This window comes from Heterodontus francisci, chromosome 23, assembly GCF_036365525.1.
Source record: "Heterodontus francisci isolate sHetFra1 chromosome 23, sHetFra1.hap1, whole genome shotgun sequence".
Lineage (NCBI taxonomy): Eukaryota > Metazoa > Chordata > Chondrichthyes > Heterodontiformes > Heterodontidae > Heterodontus > Heterodontus francisci.
Window position 1 is genome coordinate 54,720,921 of NC_090393.1, and position 17,619 is coordinate 54,738,539.

The window sequence follows — 17,619 nt, forward strand, 5'->3', positions numbered from 1 at the left end:
AATAAAACATCTTGCGGAAAGCACCATTTCCTCGTCCACATTTTTCTCACAAAGTTTAACTCACCAAGACTTCCCAAGAAGTGCACTATTGTCACCTCATTGCAGGGCAAGATGAAAATAAAACATTTCGATGTGTTTGTTAAACCTTCATTCATTTCCATGATCGATCGATCGATCGATCTATCTATCCCTGATGTCAATAGGGACAGTGCCCAATTTCTTTAATTCCTTGCTGCAAACAAATCAAATCTCAACTCATACTTTGCTTATCCAATGCGCTCTTCCCGAGGTCCATAGAGCTATTAAAGCATTTACTATGCTCAATCATTCTCCAGTTGTGTCCGATCTCATTGACGTTTTGTTTCTCTTTTTCTAAAATGACTGACATGCGCGTAATTCAAATATCAGTCAACACAGGGCATGGGAGCCCGTGACCTGATTTACATGAATGGAAATTTGCATGTAAATTTAATATTCAATGACGTTGCGAAGGTTGAAACTTTTTAAGGAGAGGTTTAGAAAGAGCCCAGAACCACATTCGTGTCAGGAACTATTCTCCATCTGACCCTCACTAGAACCTTCACCATGACTGAATGGGTTCAGGTTCTTGCCGCACTGATGCTCTGTCTCCACAGTAAGTACAGGCGTTAACCTTCATTATCGCTGCTGTTTGCATTGCTCGGAATTTTTTTGTGCTTGTGTTTAACAGACCTGAATTAGCAACAATATTCACAATTGCAGAGTTTGACTCATCAATAACTTGTTATTTCACCAGGCACAAACGCGGATGCTGTCCTGACTCAGCCAGGATCCATCTCCACCTCCCCGGGGAGCACCGTCAAGATCACCTGCACCATGTCCGGAGGCAACATCGGCAGCTACTACACGAGCTGGTACTGGCAGAAACCCAGCAGTGCCCCTGTATTGGTTTGGAGCTCGGACAGCGGTCAAGCTTCGGGGATTCCAGATCGATTTACCGGGTCTGTGGAGTCATCGAGTAACCAGTTACTTTTAACCATCACCAATGTGCAGTCGGAGGACGCCCCCGATTATTACTGTGCTGCCAGGAGTAGCAGTGCAGTTGCATATATTTTCGGGAGAGGAACCAAGCTGAACCTGGACAGTAAGTAAATTATTTCTACTGAGCGTTAACATTTTCAGCGTTAACATCGAAATATCAAAAATCACTTTAAAATCACTGGCTTGGTAGATTGGATGAGAGCAAAACAGGACTATTTCTCTTAGAATACAGAGCTTGTGAATCAGCGTCCGGTGACATTTAAAAGATAGGCATAACTGCGCCCAATTTTACGCAGGGTTTTCAGGTTGGAAGAGAGGACAGAGGCAATTTTTTTAAGATGATACCAGTGCTGCAAGGTTTTAGTTACAAGAGAACGAGAGTGAAGCTCGGTCTACTGGAAGTTTACGGGATCATCTGCTAGAAATGAGCATAGTTCTGAGCAAAATGAAAACAGATATTTTCACTGATGTGTGACATCACACCTCAATATCAGAACCAATTGTCGAGGCTCGGCCTCTCATTTTAGTATTGAAAAAAGTAGTGTTTCAACCCTTTCTTCATTTCTTCACATTACATAAACCAGTCGGTAGCCTGAGGACATCAATTCAATGTCCTTGGTAGAAGGACGAAGGGACTGGATAGGATATTTTCTTTACCCAGTGGAGTGTTAGGACTGCAGTGTCCTATCTCAAAGAATGGGGCGAGCAGAATCAGACTATCGTTTAAAAAGAAAGTGGATAAAACTTTGACAAAGGAAAAACAAATGGATGGGAATAGGACTAAGTGGGCGCCTTTCAAAGGGTGCGATTGGCCTGTTTCTGGCGATGATTCTATGAATCCCACAGGGTCTTTGAGACCGGAATACCGCGGCCCTTTTCGGCTCAAAAGTCATAAACACAAACTCAAAACTTTCATTCTACTGGGAGTGGTACCGGAATTTAATCATCATTCTTGGATTGAGACTGCGGGAGGATAGTGTGGCGACTTGCTGTAAATCTCTCTCATTCGTCTCCAAACTCAGTGAAAACCGCTCAGGACATGATTCTCAGTCCGACATTTCGCATGAATCCCCGCTGACTATAGTAATCACACTGATGAGCTAAGTTCAGCTGGTGATAACCATTCACACTGATCGATTTTCTGCATTCCGCAATAACAAACACCAATAATTGACATGATGCCTATTTTCTTAACAAGTCAGGGGCTTGTGTAGCAATGTCTCGGAATCGGTATCAGATTCTTCCTGCTGCTCTTGTGCTTTCAATTGCGCTTTGCTGTCGGTTCTGTGGTTAGGGCGAGAGGAGTAAAATGGAAAATGCACATACTCTATCGCTATTTTGACTTGGTTATTCGGTGGCATCACAGCAAAATGGGCTAAAATGAGATATAAAACAGAACATGCGACAGAATATTTTCAATTATTCCTTTTCAAAACGATCGCTGCTACTAACTTTCTCGTTCGTTATTTACTTGCTTACTCTCCTAAAGGTCCAGAGGCTTCTCTCCCCATTAGAGAGACAGTTGGTGATACATAGTTTGAGGATCACCACTCCTCAAGTTTGGGACAAGCCTCCATGAGCTAACACAGCCGGTAAAGGGATTGAGCCCACGCTGTTGGGGTCTTTCTGTCTCATATTCTAGCCGTCCACCCAGCTGACGCTCAGTTCGCTGCAAAACTCTTGTATTTAGACAATAATATAAACTGATGGTAAAACCTACTCAATAATCCCACGAGATTTCAGATATTTCAGTATCTGAATTTTCAGCTAAACTCTGGGTGAGGCCTGGAGATTATACAAACTCTGACAACAGGGGTTGGAGGCACTTGTCAGACGAATCGCAGTTTCAGTCTCCAAATTAATAACGTTAGGAAAGTGAGGCGAAGTGTCGGTTCCAAGGCGAAACTCTCTGAATGGCAATAGATTGTTAAACCGTCACCGTCACATCGAGTGCTGGTGAGACGCGCCGATGTAGCTGACGTCACACCTCAACATCAGAACCAATTGTAGAGGCTCGGCCTCTCATTTTAGTATTGAAAAAAGTAGTGTTTCAACCTTTTCTTCATTTCTTCACATTACATAAACCATTTTACTGAGGTTTGTCATTGGCAGCTGGTGCTTGTAATACATGGTGCGAAGGGTTATTTAAAAGATATGAGATTCTGAGAGTTCGGCTTTAATCTTCTTACACTTGGTAATATTTCGTTGTTGCCTTCATGGGAATATTTCGATTGAAGAATAAGAAAAAAAAAGAACGAGCTTGCATTGTTAGGCCTCCTTCCACGACCTCAGGACATCTGAGCGCACTTCATAGCTAATTTCGTGCTTTTTAAAGGACAGTCACCCTTTGTAATGTATGAAACTCGGCAGCTTATTTGCGCAAAGTCCCACAAACATCACAGGCCAGATAATCTGTTGTAACGATGTTAGTTGAGGGATGAATATAAACCAGGTCAGGTTGGCTTTATTACTTGCAGATTGAGGTTATATTATTAGACAATATAGATATAATAGTTCACAATAACAGATGTTATTTAGAGGAAACAGTTTCCGTTTAGTGAAAACGTATGAATTGTGACACACTGACCCCAAAGAAGTCCCCAAACAGCGTAATTAGAATGTGATAGAACAGTCTTCTGAGGTTTTAGGCAAAAGAGTCGGACGAGCGGGAAACCTTGTGGCAGCGAGAAAGGAGCAAAGCGACAGAAATCCAAATATTAGTCCAAGATTCACTTCCGTCAAAGCAAGTGCAAATTCGAAATTATTTAATAGTTGGTTTAACAATTTGGCCTTAAACGTTTGGCCTTAAATATTGAACAATCTTTGCTGTCAGCATTGCCGTCAATATTCTCTAATATGCCCTAATTCTGATTTATTGATTATTACGATTCTTTTTCATCTTTGTCTTATTGTCTGAGCGCATTATTTTGCTTAGATTCAAATTTCTCTTAAGAATTTGTATGCGTTTCTTGCCTGAAGGAAAAGTAGGAATCTTTTCTCAGGTTATATATTCCCCGGGACTGTTGCCCTAGCCATTGGACTCTAACGGGATTCCGTTCTATTAAACTCATTATAGCTATTTAATGTAATTTTAAAAGTTTTCAAAAATGTCAAACATTGATTCCGACTTTTATGTGGATGAAAAATGGATCTACTTAAATTTGTTTCTGATTTTCAGATCCACGGGTCCCCTCGGTTTCGGTCCTTCCGCCTTCATCAGATCAAATCGCAGCAAAGAACACGGCGACCCTGGTGTGTTTGGTGAGCGGTTTTAACCCGGGAGCTGTGGAGATTGAGTGGACTGTAGATGACAGTGTGAGAGGGAATGGTGTTGAGACCAGTCGGATCCAGCAGGAGACGGACAACACGTTCAGTGTGAGCAGTTATCTGACTCTGCCAGCCTCAGAGTGGAACTCACACGAGCTTTTCTCCTGTGTGGTTAAACACGAGACTCAGGCAAATCCGCTAAAAACAAGTATCTCGAGGTCCAGTTGTATCTGATTCAAAATCTTATGTATTGATTTGTTATTCCAGCAGCAAAGTTTCTTTACAAATATATTCCGCAAACGGCCATTACATGCTTGCTTTTAAGTGGAACATTTCAAATCAGAACAGTGGTGCAGTTTATCCGGTGGATTCCGCTGTCTGTTTTTTACAGTGTGTTCACCCTGAACTGATCAAAGTTTCAGTGTAACCTTACAAACATCACAGTTTAATAAAACGACTATTCCGCTATCTCATGTGTTGTTATTTTTCTGTGCCGTTGGGTCTGAAACAATTGTTAGCAACTTCCTACATGTGATTAAATAGCGGTTTTATTTTTGCAACATTCTGCACATTTTGTGTAAAGCCTTTGACATCAGTCAAAATAATCAGATTATGTACACGAAGACGTGGAAGTAATCTGGCAACATATTTTCAAAGATAGACCTGGCTGAATTTCGTTCGTGTCGGGATGGAGCTGAACCATTTGTCAGTGTTTCTGACACGAATTCAAAGCACTTGGTGCAAGTGTTTCTAAATCATCTGGTTACACAAATTCAGGGCAAACCCCGTGACCGCCTCTCTTTTGGAGACCCCGCACTTAACGCGCGGTGCAATTCCTGACACTGCATTCTTTTTTCAAAATTATCCGATGACTTTAATTGGTCAATAATGGTTAGATTGAATCAGGTTATTTTAGAAGCAAGTCATAACTAGAGATTCCTTGAGGCCTTTGACCGAAACCAGCTCATATAACAGTCGCGCTTTTTAAATTCAGCCTCACACAAATCACCAACTCGGTGCAGTATCCCTTTAGTATCAAGCCTTCTTTGTTCAGACTGATGTAGGTCTACGGTACATAAATCGTTAAAAGTAGCATTATTAGTTGTTAAGGCCATAGCGAGTGAAAACAAAGTGCCAGCTAATTTCTATTGGAATAGAATACAACAGCAGGGGGGTTTATGTTAGATTTATACAGAACTGTGCTCTGCATTGGACTCCATACTACAAATGATACTGAAGGACTTGAGAAAGTGCCGAACGTATCTGCAATGTTGTTACTCGAATTGGGATGATGCAACTATCAGGTAAATTAGCATGTTGGGCAATTTTCCCTTATTAAGAGAAGACTGGGTATAATTTATAGAGGGCTTTAAAATTATGAAGTGCGACAGGATAGACGTGCAGAAACTGTTTCCACGGTGCGTTGGACCAGAACAGAGAGGCGTAAATATCAGATCTCCACGCACCGATGACATCAATAGTTTACTTGAAGATACGGATTGGTGCTTGATTGGGAGGTAGGAGAGGGAGAATAAGCTTTCGTGTTTCATTCTCTGATTGGTTTCTACGTGACAAACGGAATTCCGAAGGGATTAGTTCTTCCAGCACAGCTTTTCGCCATATATATTAATGAAGTCATACAGAGTTATATAAACAAGTTGCAGATCACACCAAATTCGGAGGTCGAGTAACTTTTGCCTCTCCTCAATGGAAAAAAAACCCTCTCAGAAATATTAAAGAACCAAGGGGCTAGCAAAAATGAGGAACTGAAATAAATTAGTATTCGTAAAAATGTAGTACTGGGGAATGATTAGGACTGAAAGTTGATAAATCCCCTGGAACTGATGTTTAACATGCCACACTGTTGAAAGTGTTGGCTGGAGAGACAGTGGATGCGTTGGTGATCATCTTCCAAAATTCTATAGATTCTGCAATTGTTCCTGCTGATTGAATGGTAGCAAATGTAACCCCACTAATTAAGAAAGGAGGGAGAGAGCAAACGGGAACCACAGACCTGTTTTCCTGACAGTAGGAGGGAAAATGCTAGAATCTAATATAAAGAATGTTATAACCGGACAGTTACAAAATAATGGTAGGATTGGGCAGGGTCAATAGGGATCTGTGAAAGAGAAATCATGTGACAAACCTATTAGTTTTTGAGGATAAGGTGGAGCCGTGGATGTGGTGTGTTTGAATTTACAGAAAGCGTTTGATAAAGTCCCATGCAGGCTGGTCAACAAAATTAGAACACATGGGATTGGGGGTAATATACTGGCGTGGATTGAGAATTGGTTAATGGACAGAAAACAGAGAGTAGGAAAAAACTGGTCATTCTCAGGTTAGCAGGCTTTGGATCACTGCTTGTGTACCAGCTAATCACAATCTAAATCAATGATTTGGATGTGGGGGCTGAATGCAAGTTTGCTGATGACACAAAACCAGGTGGGCATGTGATTTGTGAGGAGGATGCAAAGAGTCTTCAAGGGATGCAAATTGCTTAAGTGAGTAGGCAAGGATATGGTTGATGGAATATAATGTGGGAAAATATGAGGTTAGCCACTTTGTTAGGAAAAAACAGAAACGCAGAGTATTTCTTAAATGGTGAGAGATTGCGAAGTGTTGATGTCAAAAGGCAACTGAGTGTCTTTGTTCATAAGTCATTGAATGCTAACATGCAGGTGCAGCAAGCAATTAGGAAGCCAAATGGTATGTTAGCCTTTATTGCAAGAGAATTTGAGTTTCGGAGTAAAGATGTCTTGCTGCAATTGTGTCGAGTCCTGGTGAGACCGCACCTGGAGTATTGTGCGCAGTTTTGTTCATCTTACCAAAGGAGAGTGTCATAGAGGGAGTGCAATGAAGGTTCACCAGACTGATACCCGGGATGGCGGGATTGTCCTACGAGGAGAGATTGAGGAGACTGGGCCTATATTCTCTGGAGTTTAGAATAATGAGAGGCGATCTCATTGAAGCTTACAAAATTCTTACAGGGCTCGACCAAGTTGATGCAGGAAGGACGTTCCCCTGGCTGGCGGGGGGTGGGAGGGGAATGGTGGAGGGGGTCGGCGGTGGTCTACAACCAGGGGACACAGTCTCAGAATAAGTGGTAGGTCATTTAGGACAGAGCTAAGGAGGAATTTCTTCACTCAGAGAGTGGTAAATGTGTGGAATTCACTGGCCCAGAACTGCTGTGGAGGCTTGGTCATGAGTATCTTCTAGACAGTGATAGATTTCTAGACATTAACAATATCAAGGGATATGGGAATAGTGCAGCAAAATGGCATTGTGGTCGAAGATCAGCCATGATCTAGAATAGTGGCAGACCTACTCTTGCTCCTATGTCCTTTGTTCCTAAGGTCGAAATTGAATGCTGACAAGCTCAGAAGGCTGAATTGACCGGTTGCTATGCCCTAGATTCTTCGCAGTTACAAATAGTGAGAAATTATTAAAATAACATGATCGAGTCACAGATTAATATCGACCTGATTTCAAATATGTTGCTAACACACAGCGTGAAAGCTGTTTTCAGTCAGCATACCTGTTTGTGCACATTGTTTCATGTCTACTGCTAAGATAAACCGCTAGTGCGTGCATTAGATATTATCATTCACGTAGCTGCCGCCCAACCCCCACCTGCAGTAGGATACCAAACAATTTGATAGGGCCTTGGTGAGCCCATACTTGTACTGTGAGTAGTTTTGATATCCTTACCTGAGGAGGGATATACTTGCCTTTGAGACATTGCAACACATGTTCAATAGACTGGTTCTTGGGATGAAGGGAATTGAGCAAACTATGCTTATATTCCCTAGAGATGAGCAAAATGAGAGGTGAACTCAGTGAAACGCATATCATTTTAAGGGGCTTGACAGGATAGATATTGGGAGGTTTTTTCACCTGGCTGGTGAGTCTCGAACTAGGAGACACAGTCCCAAAATAAGAGGCAGCTATTTTGGACTGAGATGAAGAGCAATTTCTTCACTCAATCTTCAGAATTCTGTACCTGCAATAGCTCTCTTCTCACTCCCATGCATTACGTCTGGCGTACCCCAATGCTCTATCCTTGCCTCCCTCCTATTTCTCATCTATATACTGCCTGTTGGGGACTTCATCTGGAAATACCATGTCAGGCGCCACATGAACTCTGATAACATCCAGGTCTGCGTCATCACAAGCTCTCATGTCCTCTCCACTGTTTCTACTTTGCTATATGGCTTGTCCGACATTCAGTACTAGATGAGCGATAATTTCCTCCAACTAAATATTGGAAAGAGGGAAGCCATTGTCTTCCATCCTCATCACAAATTCCAGTCTATCGCCACCAACTCCTTACCTGTCCCTGGCAACTGTCTGAGGCTGAACAAAACTGTTCGTAACCTTGTTGTTGTATTTGAGCCTTCCAGGTGCTTATGAACACATAATCCATCACAAGACTGTCTAATCCCACCTCCATAACATTGCCTGACTTCACCCCTGCTTCAGATCATCTGAAACTGAAACCCTTATCCATTCCTTGATTACCTCCAGACATGACAATTCCTATTCTCATCTGGTCAGCTTTCCATCTACCACACTACCTAAGCTTGACCTCATCCAAAATTCTGGTGCCCATATGCTACCTCGCACCAATTCCTTTTCACCAATCTCCCCTTTGCTCATTGGCCTACATTCAACAATGCCTTCATTTTAAAACTTTCATTGTTGCTTACAAATTTCTCCATGGCCTTGTCTCTTGCTAGTTCTGTAACTTTCTGCAATCATACAACCCTCTGATATTTCTGAGCGCCTCCCATTCTGCCCACTTACATTGACACGATTTTAAATGCTCCATTATTGACAGCGGTGCCTTCAGGAGATGAGGTCCTAAGCTCTGGACTTCTCTCTCTCGCAGCACTGCCGCTCTTCCTCTATCTCTTCCTTGAAGGGGCACCTTAAAACCTATCTCTTTGATCAACAAACCCTGTTCTAACATCTTCTTTTGTGGTTTGCTATTAAATTTTGTTAGACTATGTTCATATAAAGCAGCTGGGATGATTCACTGCCTTAAAGTACTCGAGAAATGCAAGTGGTTGTTGTTTTAATAGTAAAGTCAAGTCAGTCATTGCGACTTCTGATACATTGCTTGTCTATCGATAAATCTAGTTTGCCGCTCATCCGTGCTTTGCTAAATCAATGAATAGGAGGAAAATATTATCCAAATGGGAGTTATGGCAGCTTGACCTTTGGGAAATCGATCTCTTGTGAAGCTCACTGGCTAAATATGTCACACAGTGAGCTGGATTTTACATTCAGTTTGAAGGCGGGTTCTTTGGCGTGGTTGGCCGGAGAATCAACGCAGATTCAGCTACCAAGGAACCTGATGCCTAATGCCAGATTCTGATTTCCTAGGAGGCGCCGAAATTCCATGGTGGCACTGCCGCCGCTCTGTGATGAGACTGTAATTTAAATATGTTAAATACAATTTTGCATTAATTATCATTAAATTCACTGCAATCCTAACAGCTGTTTGCAATCTTCTGCATGACAGGTGGCACCCACGTGCTTTCACTTTCCTCTCTTGAAAAGCTGGCAACACCGAAGTGTGAATCCTTGGTGCTTGCAAAGGTTTGGTAAATTATGCGTTGTTCGCCTGTTGAACTTGTTTTAACTTCGGACATTACCACTAAGGTCAAGCTGCAAATATAATTGACATAATAGCCGAACAGCTGTAATTAGTAGAAAATGATGATGATAAAACAGATGTAGGGCAATATGATGAACAACAAGGTAGGAGGTCCGAGAGTGATGCAGTGATATCGGCTAGGATTCAGTTAGAAACAAAAAAAACTTGAGGCAGAAAAAGTATTAAGAAATCTTGAATTGGAAAAAGAGGAAAGGGAAAAAGATAAAAACAATAGCATTAAGAAAACTTGAACTTCAGAGAGAGAGAGAGTGAAAGAGAAGACAGGCAATTTAAATTAAAAGAAATGGAACTATGACAAAAGAGTAGTCTTGAATCCAGGGAAAATTCAGGTCAGGAAGAGTCTGAGTTTAGATCAGGACTCAGTGAGAAGTTGTTCAGGTTTATATAGGCTCTTCCTAAGTTCGAGGAAAGGGATGTAGAGGCATTTTTCATATCTTTTGAAAAAATAGCTAAACAGATGAAATGACCGAAAGAAAGCTGGACATTGCTCATGCACGCAGGCTGGTAGGTAGAGCTCATGAAGCTTATGCCATGCTTTCTGAAGAGGCTTCTGCAGATTATTAAATGGCAAAAAAGGCTATTCTCACTGCGTATGGGTTAGTCCCTGAAGCTTACTGTCAGAAGTTTAGGAACTTACAGAGAATGACTAGGCAGACATATTAAGAATTTGAGAGGGTGAAGCAAATTAATTTTGACCGTTAGATATGGGCATTAAAGATAGAAACCACATATGAGGACCTTCGAGAATTGATTCTCTTAGAAGTGTTTAAAAACTCCATTCCTTCAGTAGTGAGATCTCATGTAGATAACCTGAAACTTTTGAAAGCTAGGCAAGCAGCAGAGATTGCTGATGATTCTGATCTTGTGAATAAGCCAACCTATTTTGTCCGTCACCACCATAAACCCGAGAAGGATAGAAAGTGGAAGAGTAAAAGGAAGGCAAGTAGCCGGGCACAAGAAGGAACAGCTGAGAATGCCCCAGCATCACCTTCTCAGGTCAGAAAGGAACGTGCTGGGGTAGAAGTGAGGTTCACAACTCAAGATGTTATCATTGCAACAACAGGGGTCATCTTCATTCAGAGAGCTGGAAATTGCGAGGTAAACGCATAGGACTTGTTGGGGTAAGCAAAGTTAGTGCAGAGGAAAGACTCCCTGACTGAGAGTACAGAAGACCAGGCTATAGCTTTAACGACAGCTGTGAATGTGAAGCCAGAACTAAAACTAAGAGGATTGTAGAGGTTAAGAATAAAATAGCTGAGAGTTGTAATGATTTTTTGACAAAGGGGGAGTAACTCTGTATCCTGTAAGTGAGGCAGGAAATCCTCAGGGATACAGGAGCGACCCAAACACTCTTGCTGGAGAAAGATATGAAGTTTTCACCAGACAGCATCTTGAATGCTGAGGTTTTAGTAAATGCAATTGGCGGGGTGTGTATACCCATACCTTTGCATAGAGAGTGACTTAATAACTGGGATAGTAACAGTAGGTGTTGTTCAGAGTTTACTAGTAAAGGGAATTGATCGACTCCTAGGAAATGATTTGGCTGGATCAAAAATATCAGTTTTTCCTATAGTTACAGAGGAACCATGTGAAGTTAAGGAAATGGAGCAATTACAGGAGCACATTCCAGGAATATTTCCTGCGTTACGAGCAATGGCTAAACAGGATCCATTGTTGGAGTTAAAAGGGACACCACAAATAGATAATCAGGCATCTGAAACCTTATTTGGGGATTTAGATAATCCAAATCAGATGTTTAACAGATTGTCTATCATTGCAGCACAGCAAGCTGATCCAGAGATCTACCAAATAGTATAGACAGCTCTGTCAGAAGCCGAGGTGAAAGGAGTTCTGGAAGGCTATTATATGGCAAATTGGGTTTTGTGGAGGAAATGGAGACCGCCTCACAGACATGCTGACAAAGACTGGACAGTTGTTGAACAGATAATGTACCACCTAATGTACCAATCGCCAAGGATTATTAAGGTTAGCACACGACATTCCCTTTTCAGGACATAGGGGAATTCAGAAGAACAAATCATACATAAGCAAACATTATTACTGGCCAGGTCTTACAAAGGTGTCAGACAATTTTGTAGAAAATGCCACACCTCTCAAACGGTGGGAAAACGACACCTACAATTGAAAGTGTTCGCAAGTTGTTAATTGTTGAAATCCGTCATGGAAGAAGGAAAGCACCACCTGCTGCTGGAGTTAGACTATGGACTGTTCTACTGTGGAAGAACCTTTTTTTTTGCATCGGACGGCTGGGAGGACTTCAAGCAACATTGGACTGTAAATTTGCAAGGACTCTATTTTTTTCTAGTTTAAATGTTGTTTCTATTTTCATAATGTTTAAGAATTTAATTCTTCTTATTAAAGAGTTAATTTAAAAGCACCTGGTTTGGTTCACCTCATGCGGGGGGTTAATAGTTGGTCCAATTTTTTGGGGTCTTCCTTTAATTTGGAAAGTTTTAAATGCTATGTTTGGCAATCTGTGGAGCAACGGGATTGAAATTAACAGTGCGTTTCTGCTACCACAATCAGAATCGTATATTTTGATTGGGGGTTTTGACTGGAGTGATCAGTCATAACATCGCACAGGCCATTGGTATGCTGAAGATGCGCTTCCACTGCCTCAATAGATCTGCTGGAGCCCGACAGTATGCACCACACAGGTTTGTGTGCATCGTTGTAGTCTGCTGCGTTCAACACAACATCATTCTACAGAGTGGTATGGCCCTGCAAAATGAAGAAATATGGGAGCTTGAGACATCCTCTGACGATGAGGACACAGAGGGCAAAACAAGGACAGGCAAAGATGGGTAATCAGAGAGCAGTGATGGAGGCCAGACATGATGAGCAGCGAGCAAGGAAGGCAAGGCACAGACTGATAATTGTGTATTTTCACAACCAACAATTTCAATAAAAATGTTTGCGAACAAAACTCACTATCGTGCATGCAGTCTCAAGTCTTCGCCCTCCATTACGGCTATCTCTCCAGCATGACTCGCACCCTGAATATCCATATGTGTCAAGATGTCTTTATAACATGTTTGTCATAAAGTCATAGAGTCATAGCGTCGTACAGCATAAAAACAGGCCCTTCGGCCCACAGCATCCATGCTGACCATAATGCCTAAATATACTAATCCCACCTGCCTGCATTAATTCCATATCCCTCTATGCCTTGCTCATTCAAGTACCTGTCCAGATGCCTCTTAAATGTCGCTACTGTTCCTGCCTCCACCACCTTTTCAGGCAGTTCATTCCAGATATCCACTATTCCTTGTGTGAAAAATTTACCCCTTTGATCCCCTTTAAACCTCCTCCCTCTCACCTTAAATCTATGCCGTCTAGTTTTATTCACCCCTACCATGGGAAACACACTCTGGATATCTACCCTATCTTTGCCTTTCATAATTTTATATACCTCTATCATGTCCCCTGTCAGCCTCCTTCGCTCAAGGATCAACAGACCAAGCCTATCCAATCTCTCTTTATAACTCAAGTTCTCCAAACCAGGCAACATCCTTGTGAATCTTTTGTGCACACTCTCTAGCTTAATCACATCTTTCTTGTAGTGCGGCGACCAGAACTTCACACAATGCTCCAAATGCGGCCTAACCAACGTTCTGTACAACTGTAACATGATGTCCCAACTCTTGTACTCAATGTCTTGGCTGATGGAGGCAAGCATGCCATATGCCTTCTTCACCACCCTATCTACCTGTGTTGCCACTTTCAGGGAACTATGTACTTGCACCACAAGGTCTTTCTGCTCAAGAACACTCCCCAGGGCCCTGCCATTCACTGTATATGTCCTGCCCTGGTTTAACTTCCCAAAATGCTTCACTTTACACTTGTCTGCATTAAATTCTATTTGCCACTCTCTTGCCACTTTCCCAGTTAATCTATATCCTGTTGTAACCTTAGACAACCTTCTTCACTGTCCACCATACCACCAATTTTGGTGCTATCTGCAAACCTACTAATCATGCCACTTACATTCACATCCAAGTCATTAATATATATGACCAGCAGCAGAGGGCCCAGCACCGATCCCTGCAGCACACAACTGGTCACCGGCCTCCAATCTGAAAAACAACCCTCCACTACCACCTCTGCCTCCTATCACCAAGCCAATTTTGGATCCAATTTGCTAGCTCACCCTGGATCCCATGTGTTCGAACATTCTGGACCAGCCTACCATGCGGGACCTTGTCAAAGGTCTTGCTAAAGTCCATGTAGACGACATCCATCGCCCTGCACTCGTCAATCCTCTTGGTCACCTCCTCGAAAAACTCAATCAAATTTGTGACACATGATTTCCCAGGCACAAAGCCATGCTGACTATCCCTAATCAGACCACGTCTTTCCAGATGCATATAAATCCTGTCTCTCAGAATCCCTTCCAATAGCATTCCCACCACTGATGTAAGGCACACCGGCCTGTAGTTCCCTGGCTTATCCCTGCTGCCCTTCTTCAATAAAGGCACAGCATTAGCTATCCTCCAGTCTCCCAGTACCTAACCCGTGGCTAACAATGATACAAAAATCTCTGCCAGGGCCCCAGCAATCTCCTCCCTTGCTTCCCATAGCATCCTAGGATACATCTGGTCAGGCTGTGGGGATTTATCTATCTTAATGCACTTCAAAACCTCCAACACCTCTTCCTTTCTAATGTTCCTATGCGCCAGGATATCGCTGTTCCCTCCCTTGAACTCATGATCTTCCATGACCTTAAATACGGATGAGAAATATTCATTTAAGACTTTGCCCATTTCCCGTGGCTCCACACATAGATTGCCACACTGATCCTTAAGGGGACCTACCCTCTCCCTAGCTACCTTTTTACTCTTAATATACTTATGGAATCTTTTAGGATTCTCCTTTATCTTATCTGCCAGGGAAATCTCATGGCCCCTCTACACCCTCCTAATTTCCTTCTTAAGTGTAGTCCTACATCCCCTATACTCCTCGAGGGACTCATTCGATCCCAGCTGCCTATACCTGACATATGCCTCCTTCTTTGACTGACCAGTCCCTCAATATCCCTCGTCAACCAAGGTTCCCTGAACTTGCCAGCCTTGCCCTTCCATCTAACAGGAACATGCCAGCCCTGAATTCTTCCTATCTCACTTTTAAAAGCCTCCCACTTGCCAGACGTCCCTTTACCTGTAAACAGCCTCTCCCATTCAATCTTTGAGAGTTTCTGTCTGATGCCATCGAAATTAGGCTTCCCCCAATTTAGGACTTCAACCTGAGGACCAGTCCTATCCTTTGCCATAACTATCTTGAAGCTAATAGAGTTATGGTCACTGGTCCCAAAGTGCTCCCCCACTGACACATCAACCACCTGCCCATCCTCATTTCCTAAGAGGAGGTCGAGTGTAGCCCCTTGTCTAGTAGGGCCATCCACATACTGATTCAGAAAACTATCCTGGACACACTTAACAAATTGTTCCCCATCTGATCCCTTTGCACTAAGGCAGTCCCAGTCAATATTAGGGAAGTTAAAATCACCTATGAATACAACCCTATAATCCCTATACCTATCTGTGATTTCCCTACATATATGCTCCTCCACTTCCCTCTGACTATTGGGGGGCCTATAGTATAATCCCATCAAAGTGCTCACCCCTTTCTTATTTCTAAGTTCTACCCATGTGGCCTCGCTGGGCATTACTCCCGGGATATCCTCTCTAAGTACTGCCGTGATGTCCTCCTGAATCAATAGTGCAATTCACCCTCCTCTCTTACCTCTAGCTCTGTCACACCGGAAGGATCAGTACTCCAGAACATTGAGCTGCCAGTCCTGCCCATCCCTCAAACACGTTTCCATAACTGCTATAATATCACCATCCCATGTGCTGATCCATGCTCTGAGTTCATCTGCCTTACCTGTAAGGCATTAAAATAAATGGAGTTTAGCCGATCAGACTTTCCACGCTCCCTGTATTGCCCCTGCCACGCCTGCCTACTGGACTTGCTTGCTTTAACCTCAACATTTGCCTCAACTAACTCATCGGAGAGACTACTACTTGTCCCGAGCCCCTGCAAGACTAGTTTAAACCCTCCCAAGTAATACTAGCAAACCTCCCCGCAAGGGAAGGTTAACTCTGATATTAAACATTGTGGTTACACTGATATTAAACACTGTGGTTACTCTGATATTAAACATTGTGGTTACTCTGATATTAAATTGTTGCTTTCCCCTGGGAGGTCATGCCCCCCAACAGTATCCAAAGCGGTATATCTCTTTGAGAGGGGGATGGCCAAAGGGCACTCCTGCACTACCTGCCTGCGCCTACTACTCTGTCTGGTGGTCACCCATCTCTTTTCTGCCTGTGCAGCCATTACCTGCGGTGTCACCACCTCAGTAAACATGCTATCCACGACGTCCTCAGCATCACAGATGCTCCACAGTGAATCCACCTGCAGCTCCAGCTCTGTCATGCGAGTAGCCAGTAGCTGCAGCTGGATACACTTCCAGCACACATGGTCATCAGGGACAAAGGAAGCATCCCTGATTTCCCATGAAGCGCAGGAAGAGCATATCACGGGGCTGAGTTCTCCTGTCATGACTTACCCTTAGATTAATTCGTTACTCCCTTAATTAAAAATACTAATTGCACTAAGGGCCTTTTTCTACCCACTTCAATCTAAAGTCATTTTAAAAAACACTTTAGTAGTACTCACCTTATCACCAGAGGTTTTTTTTCCAACAAAAAAAGCAACATTCCCCTGATTTTTTAAAGATATTCTGACAGTTGATACTCACCAACCAATCACCTTGCAGCTCTCCTATGACGTCACTGTTGTTGTTTTTTCAAAACTCCTGCGCGCTGGAAGAGGTTCGACTGCTTTCCGCTCCCGGGAAGGTGTGTGCTTCTTCTCCATGCACCCTCTTTGCTAACAGCTGGACTGGAGGCAGGCTGTTGATCAGGATGCTTTTTGGCCTGGGATGACTTCGGCGGTCATCTTCTGGGTCCCTGAGGCCTGGAAGGCCCGGCTACCCTGGAGGGCTTCTTGCACCAGTTTTGTACTGTCCTCACACATCATAGCTCCTGGAGCTGGACTCACTGGCGGAGGTGCTGAGGAGCCCGTGTCCATACTCGAATCACCTTGAGGCGAGATCACAGATGCAGAACACAGTCTATCCTCCTCCATCTCAAGGTTCCTTGGAACCTCACAGGAATGGGAACACACTCTATGCTCCTGGTCTTTCTCTCACCCTGCCATTGCTGCACCCTTTGTTTAAACCATGATTTGACTCTGCCCGGAAAGTTTCCATCTCTCTTTTGTCGTCTCCAGTAATTTTCTATTATGTAAAGCCCTAAACAGTCAATCCTCCAAAAAAATGTTTGTATTTGCTGGAACACTCTTCATCTTATCTTAGTTGCACCATCTTTCCAAGGCCTAGTCATCAATAATTCAAAATGCCAGTGTCTCTCACTTGCCTGCACATCCTCTGTTGTATTTTACCTGATCACATTAATTGTATTCTCTCAACTCAGCAAGTACAGCTTGATTATTTTAGAAACAGTGAAATCTACACAAGATATTTTGTTTGCAGTCCAGTTCGGTTCATGCAAGGCATGACGGGGAACACGGCCAAGCTTTTTGCCGTGAATTCATTTGAAAAGATT

At 42.9% G+C, this 17,619-nt stretch overlaps 1 protein-coding gene across 1 annotated transcript; it reads left to right on the plus strand.

Annotated features, from left to right (window-relative positions):
- Nucleotides 1-517: 517 nt before the first annotated feature.
- LOC137382830 (immunoglobulin lambda-1 light chain-like) lies at nt 518-4,755 on the plus strand. Its single transcript, XM_068055320.1, has 3 exons — nt 518-634; nt 776-1,123; nt 4,199-4,755. Exons 1-3 carry the CDS (start codon nt 586-588, stop codon nt 4,519-4,521), a joined length of 720 nt encoding a protein of 239 aa, XP_067911421.1. The 5' UTR covers nt 518-585; the 3' UTR covers nt 4,522-4,755.
- Nucleotides 4,756-17,619: the final 12,864 nt, after the last annotated feature.

Excerpts from the sequence above, each read along its gene's own strand:
- LOC137382830 (XM_068055320.1), top strand. The coding sequence starts at position 586 with ATGACTGAATGGGTTCAGGTTCTTGCCGCACTGATGCTCTGTCTCCAC. Across the intron at positions 635-775 it reads ACTGATGCTCTGTCTCCACA|GCACAAACGCGGATGCTGTC; the intron begins GTAAGTACAGGC and ends TTATTTCACCAG. Across the intron at positions 1,124-4,198 it reads AACCAAGCTGAACCTGGACA|ATCCACGGGTCCCCTCGGTT; the intron begins GTAAGTAAATTA and ends TCTGATTTTCAG.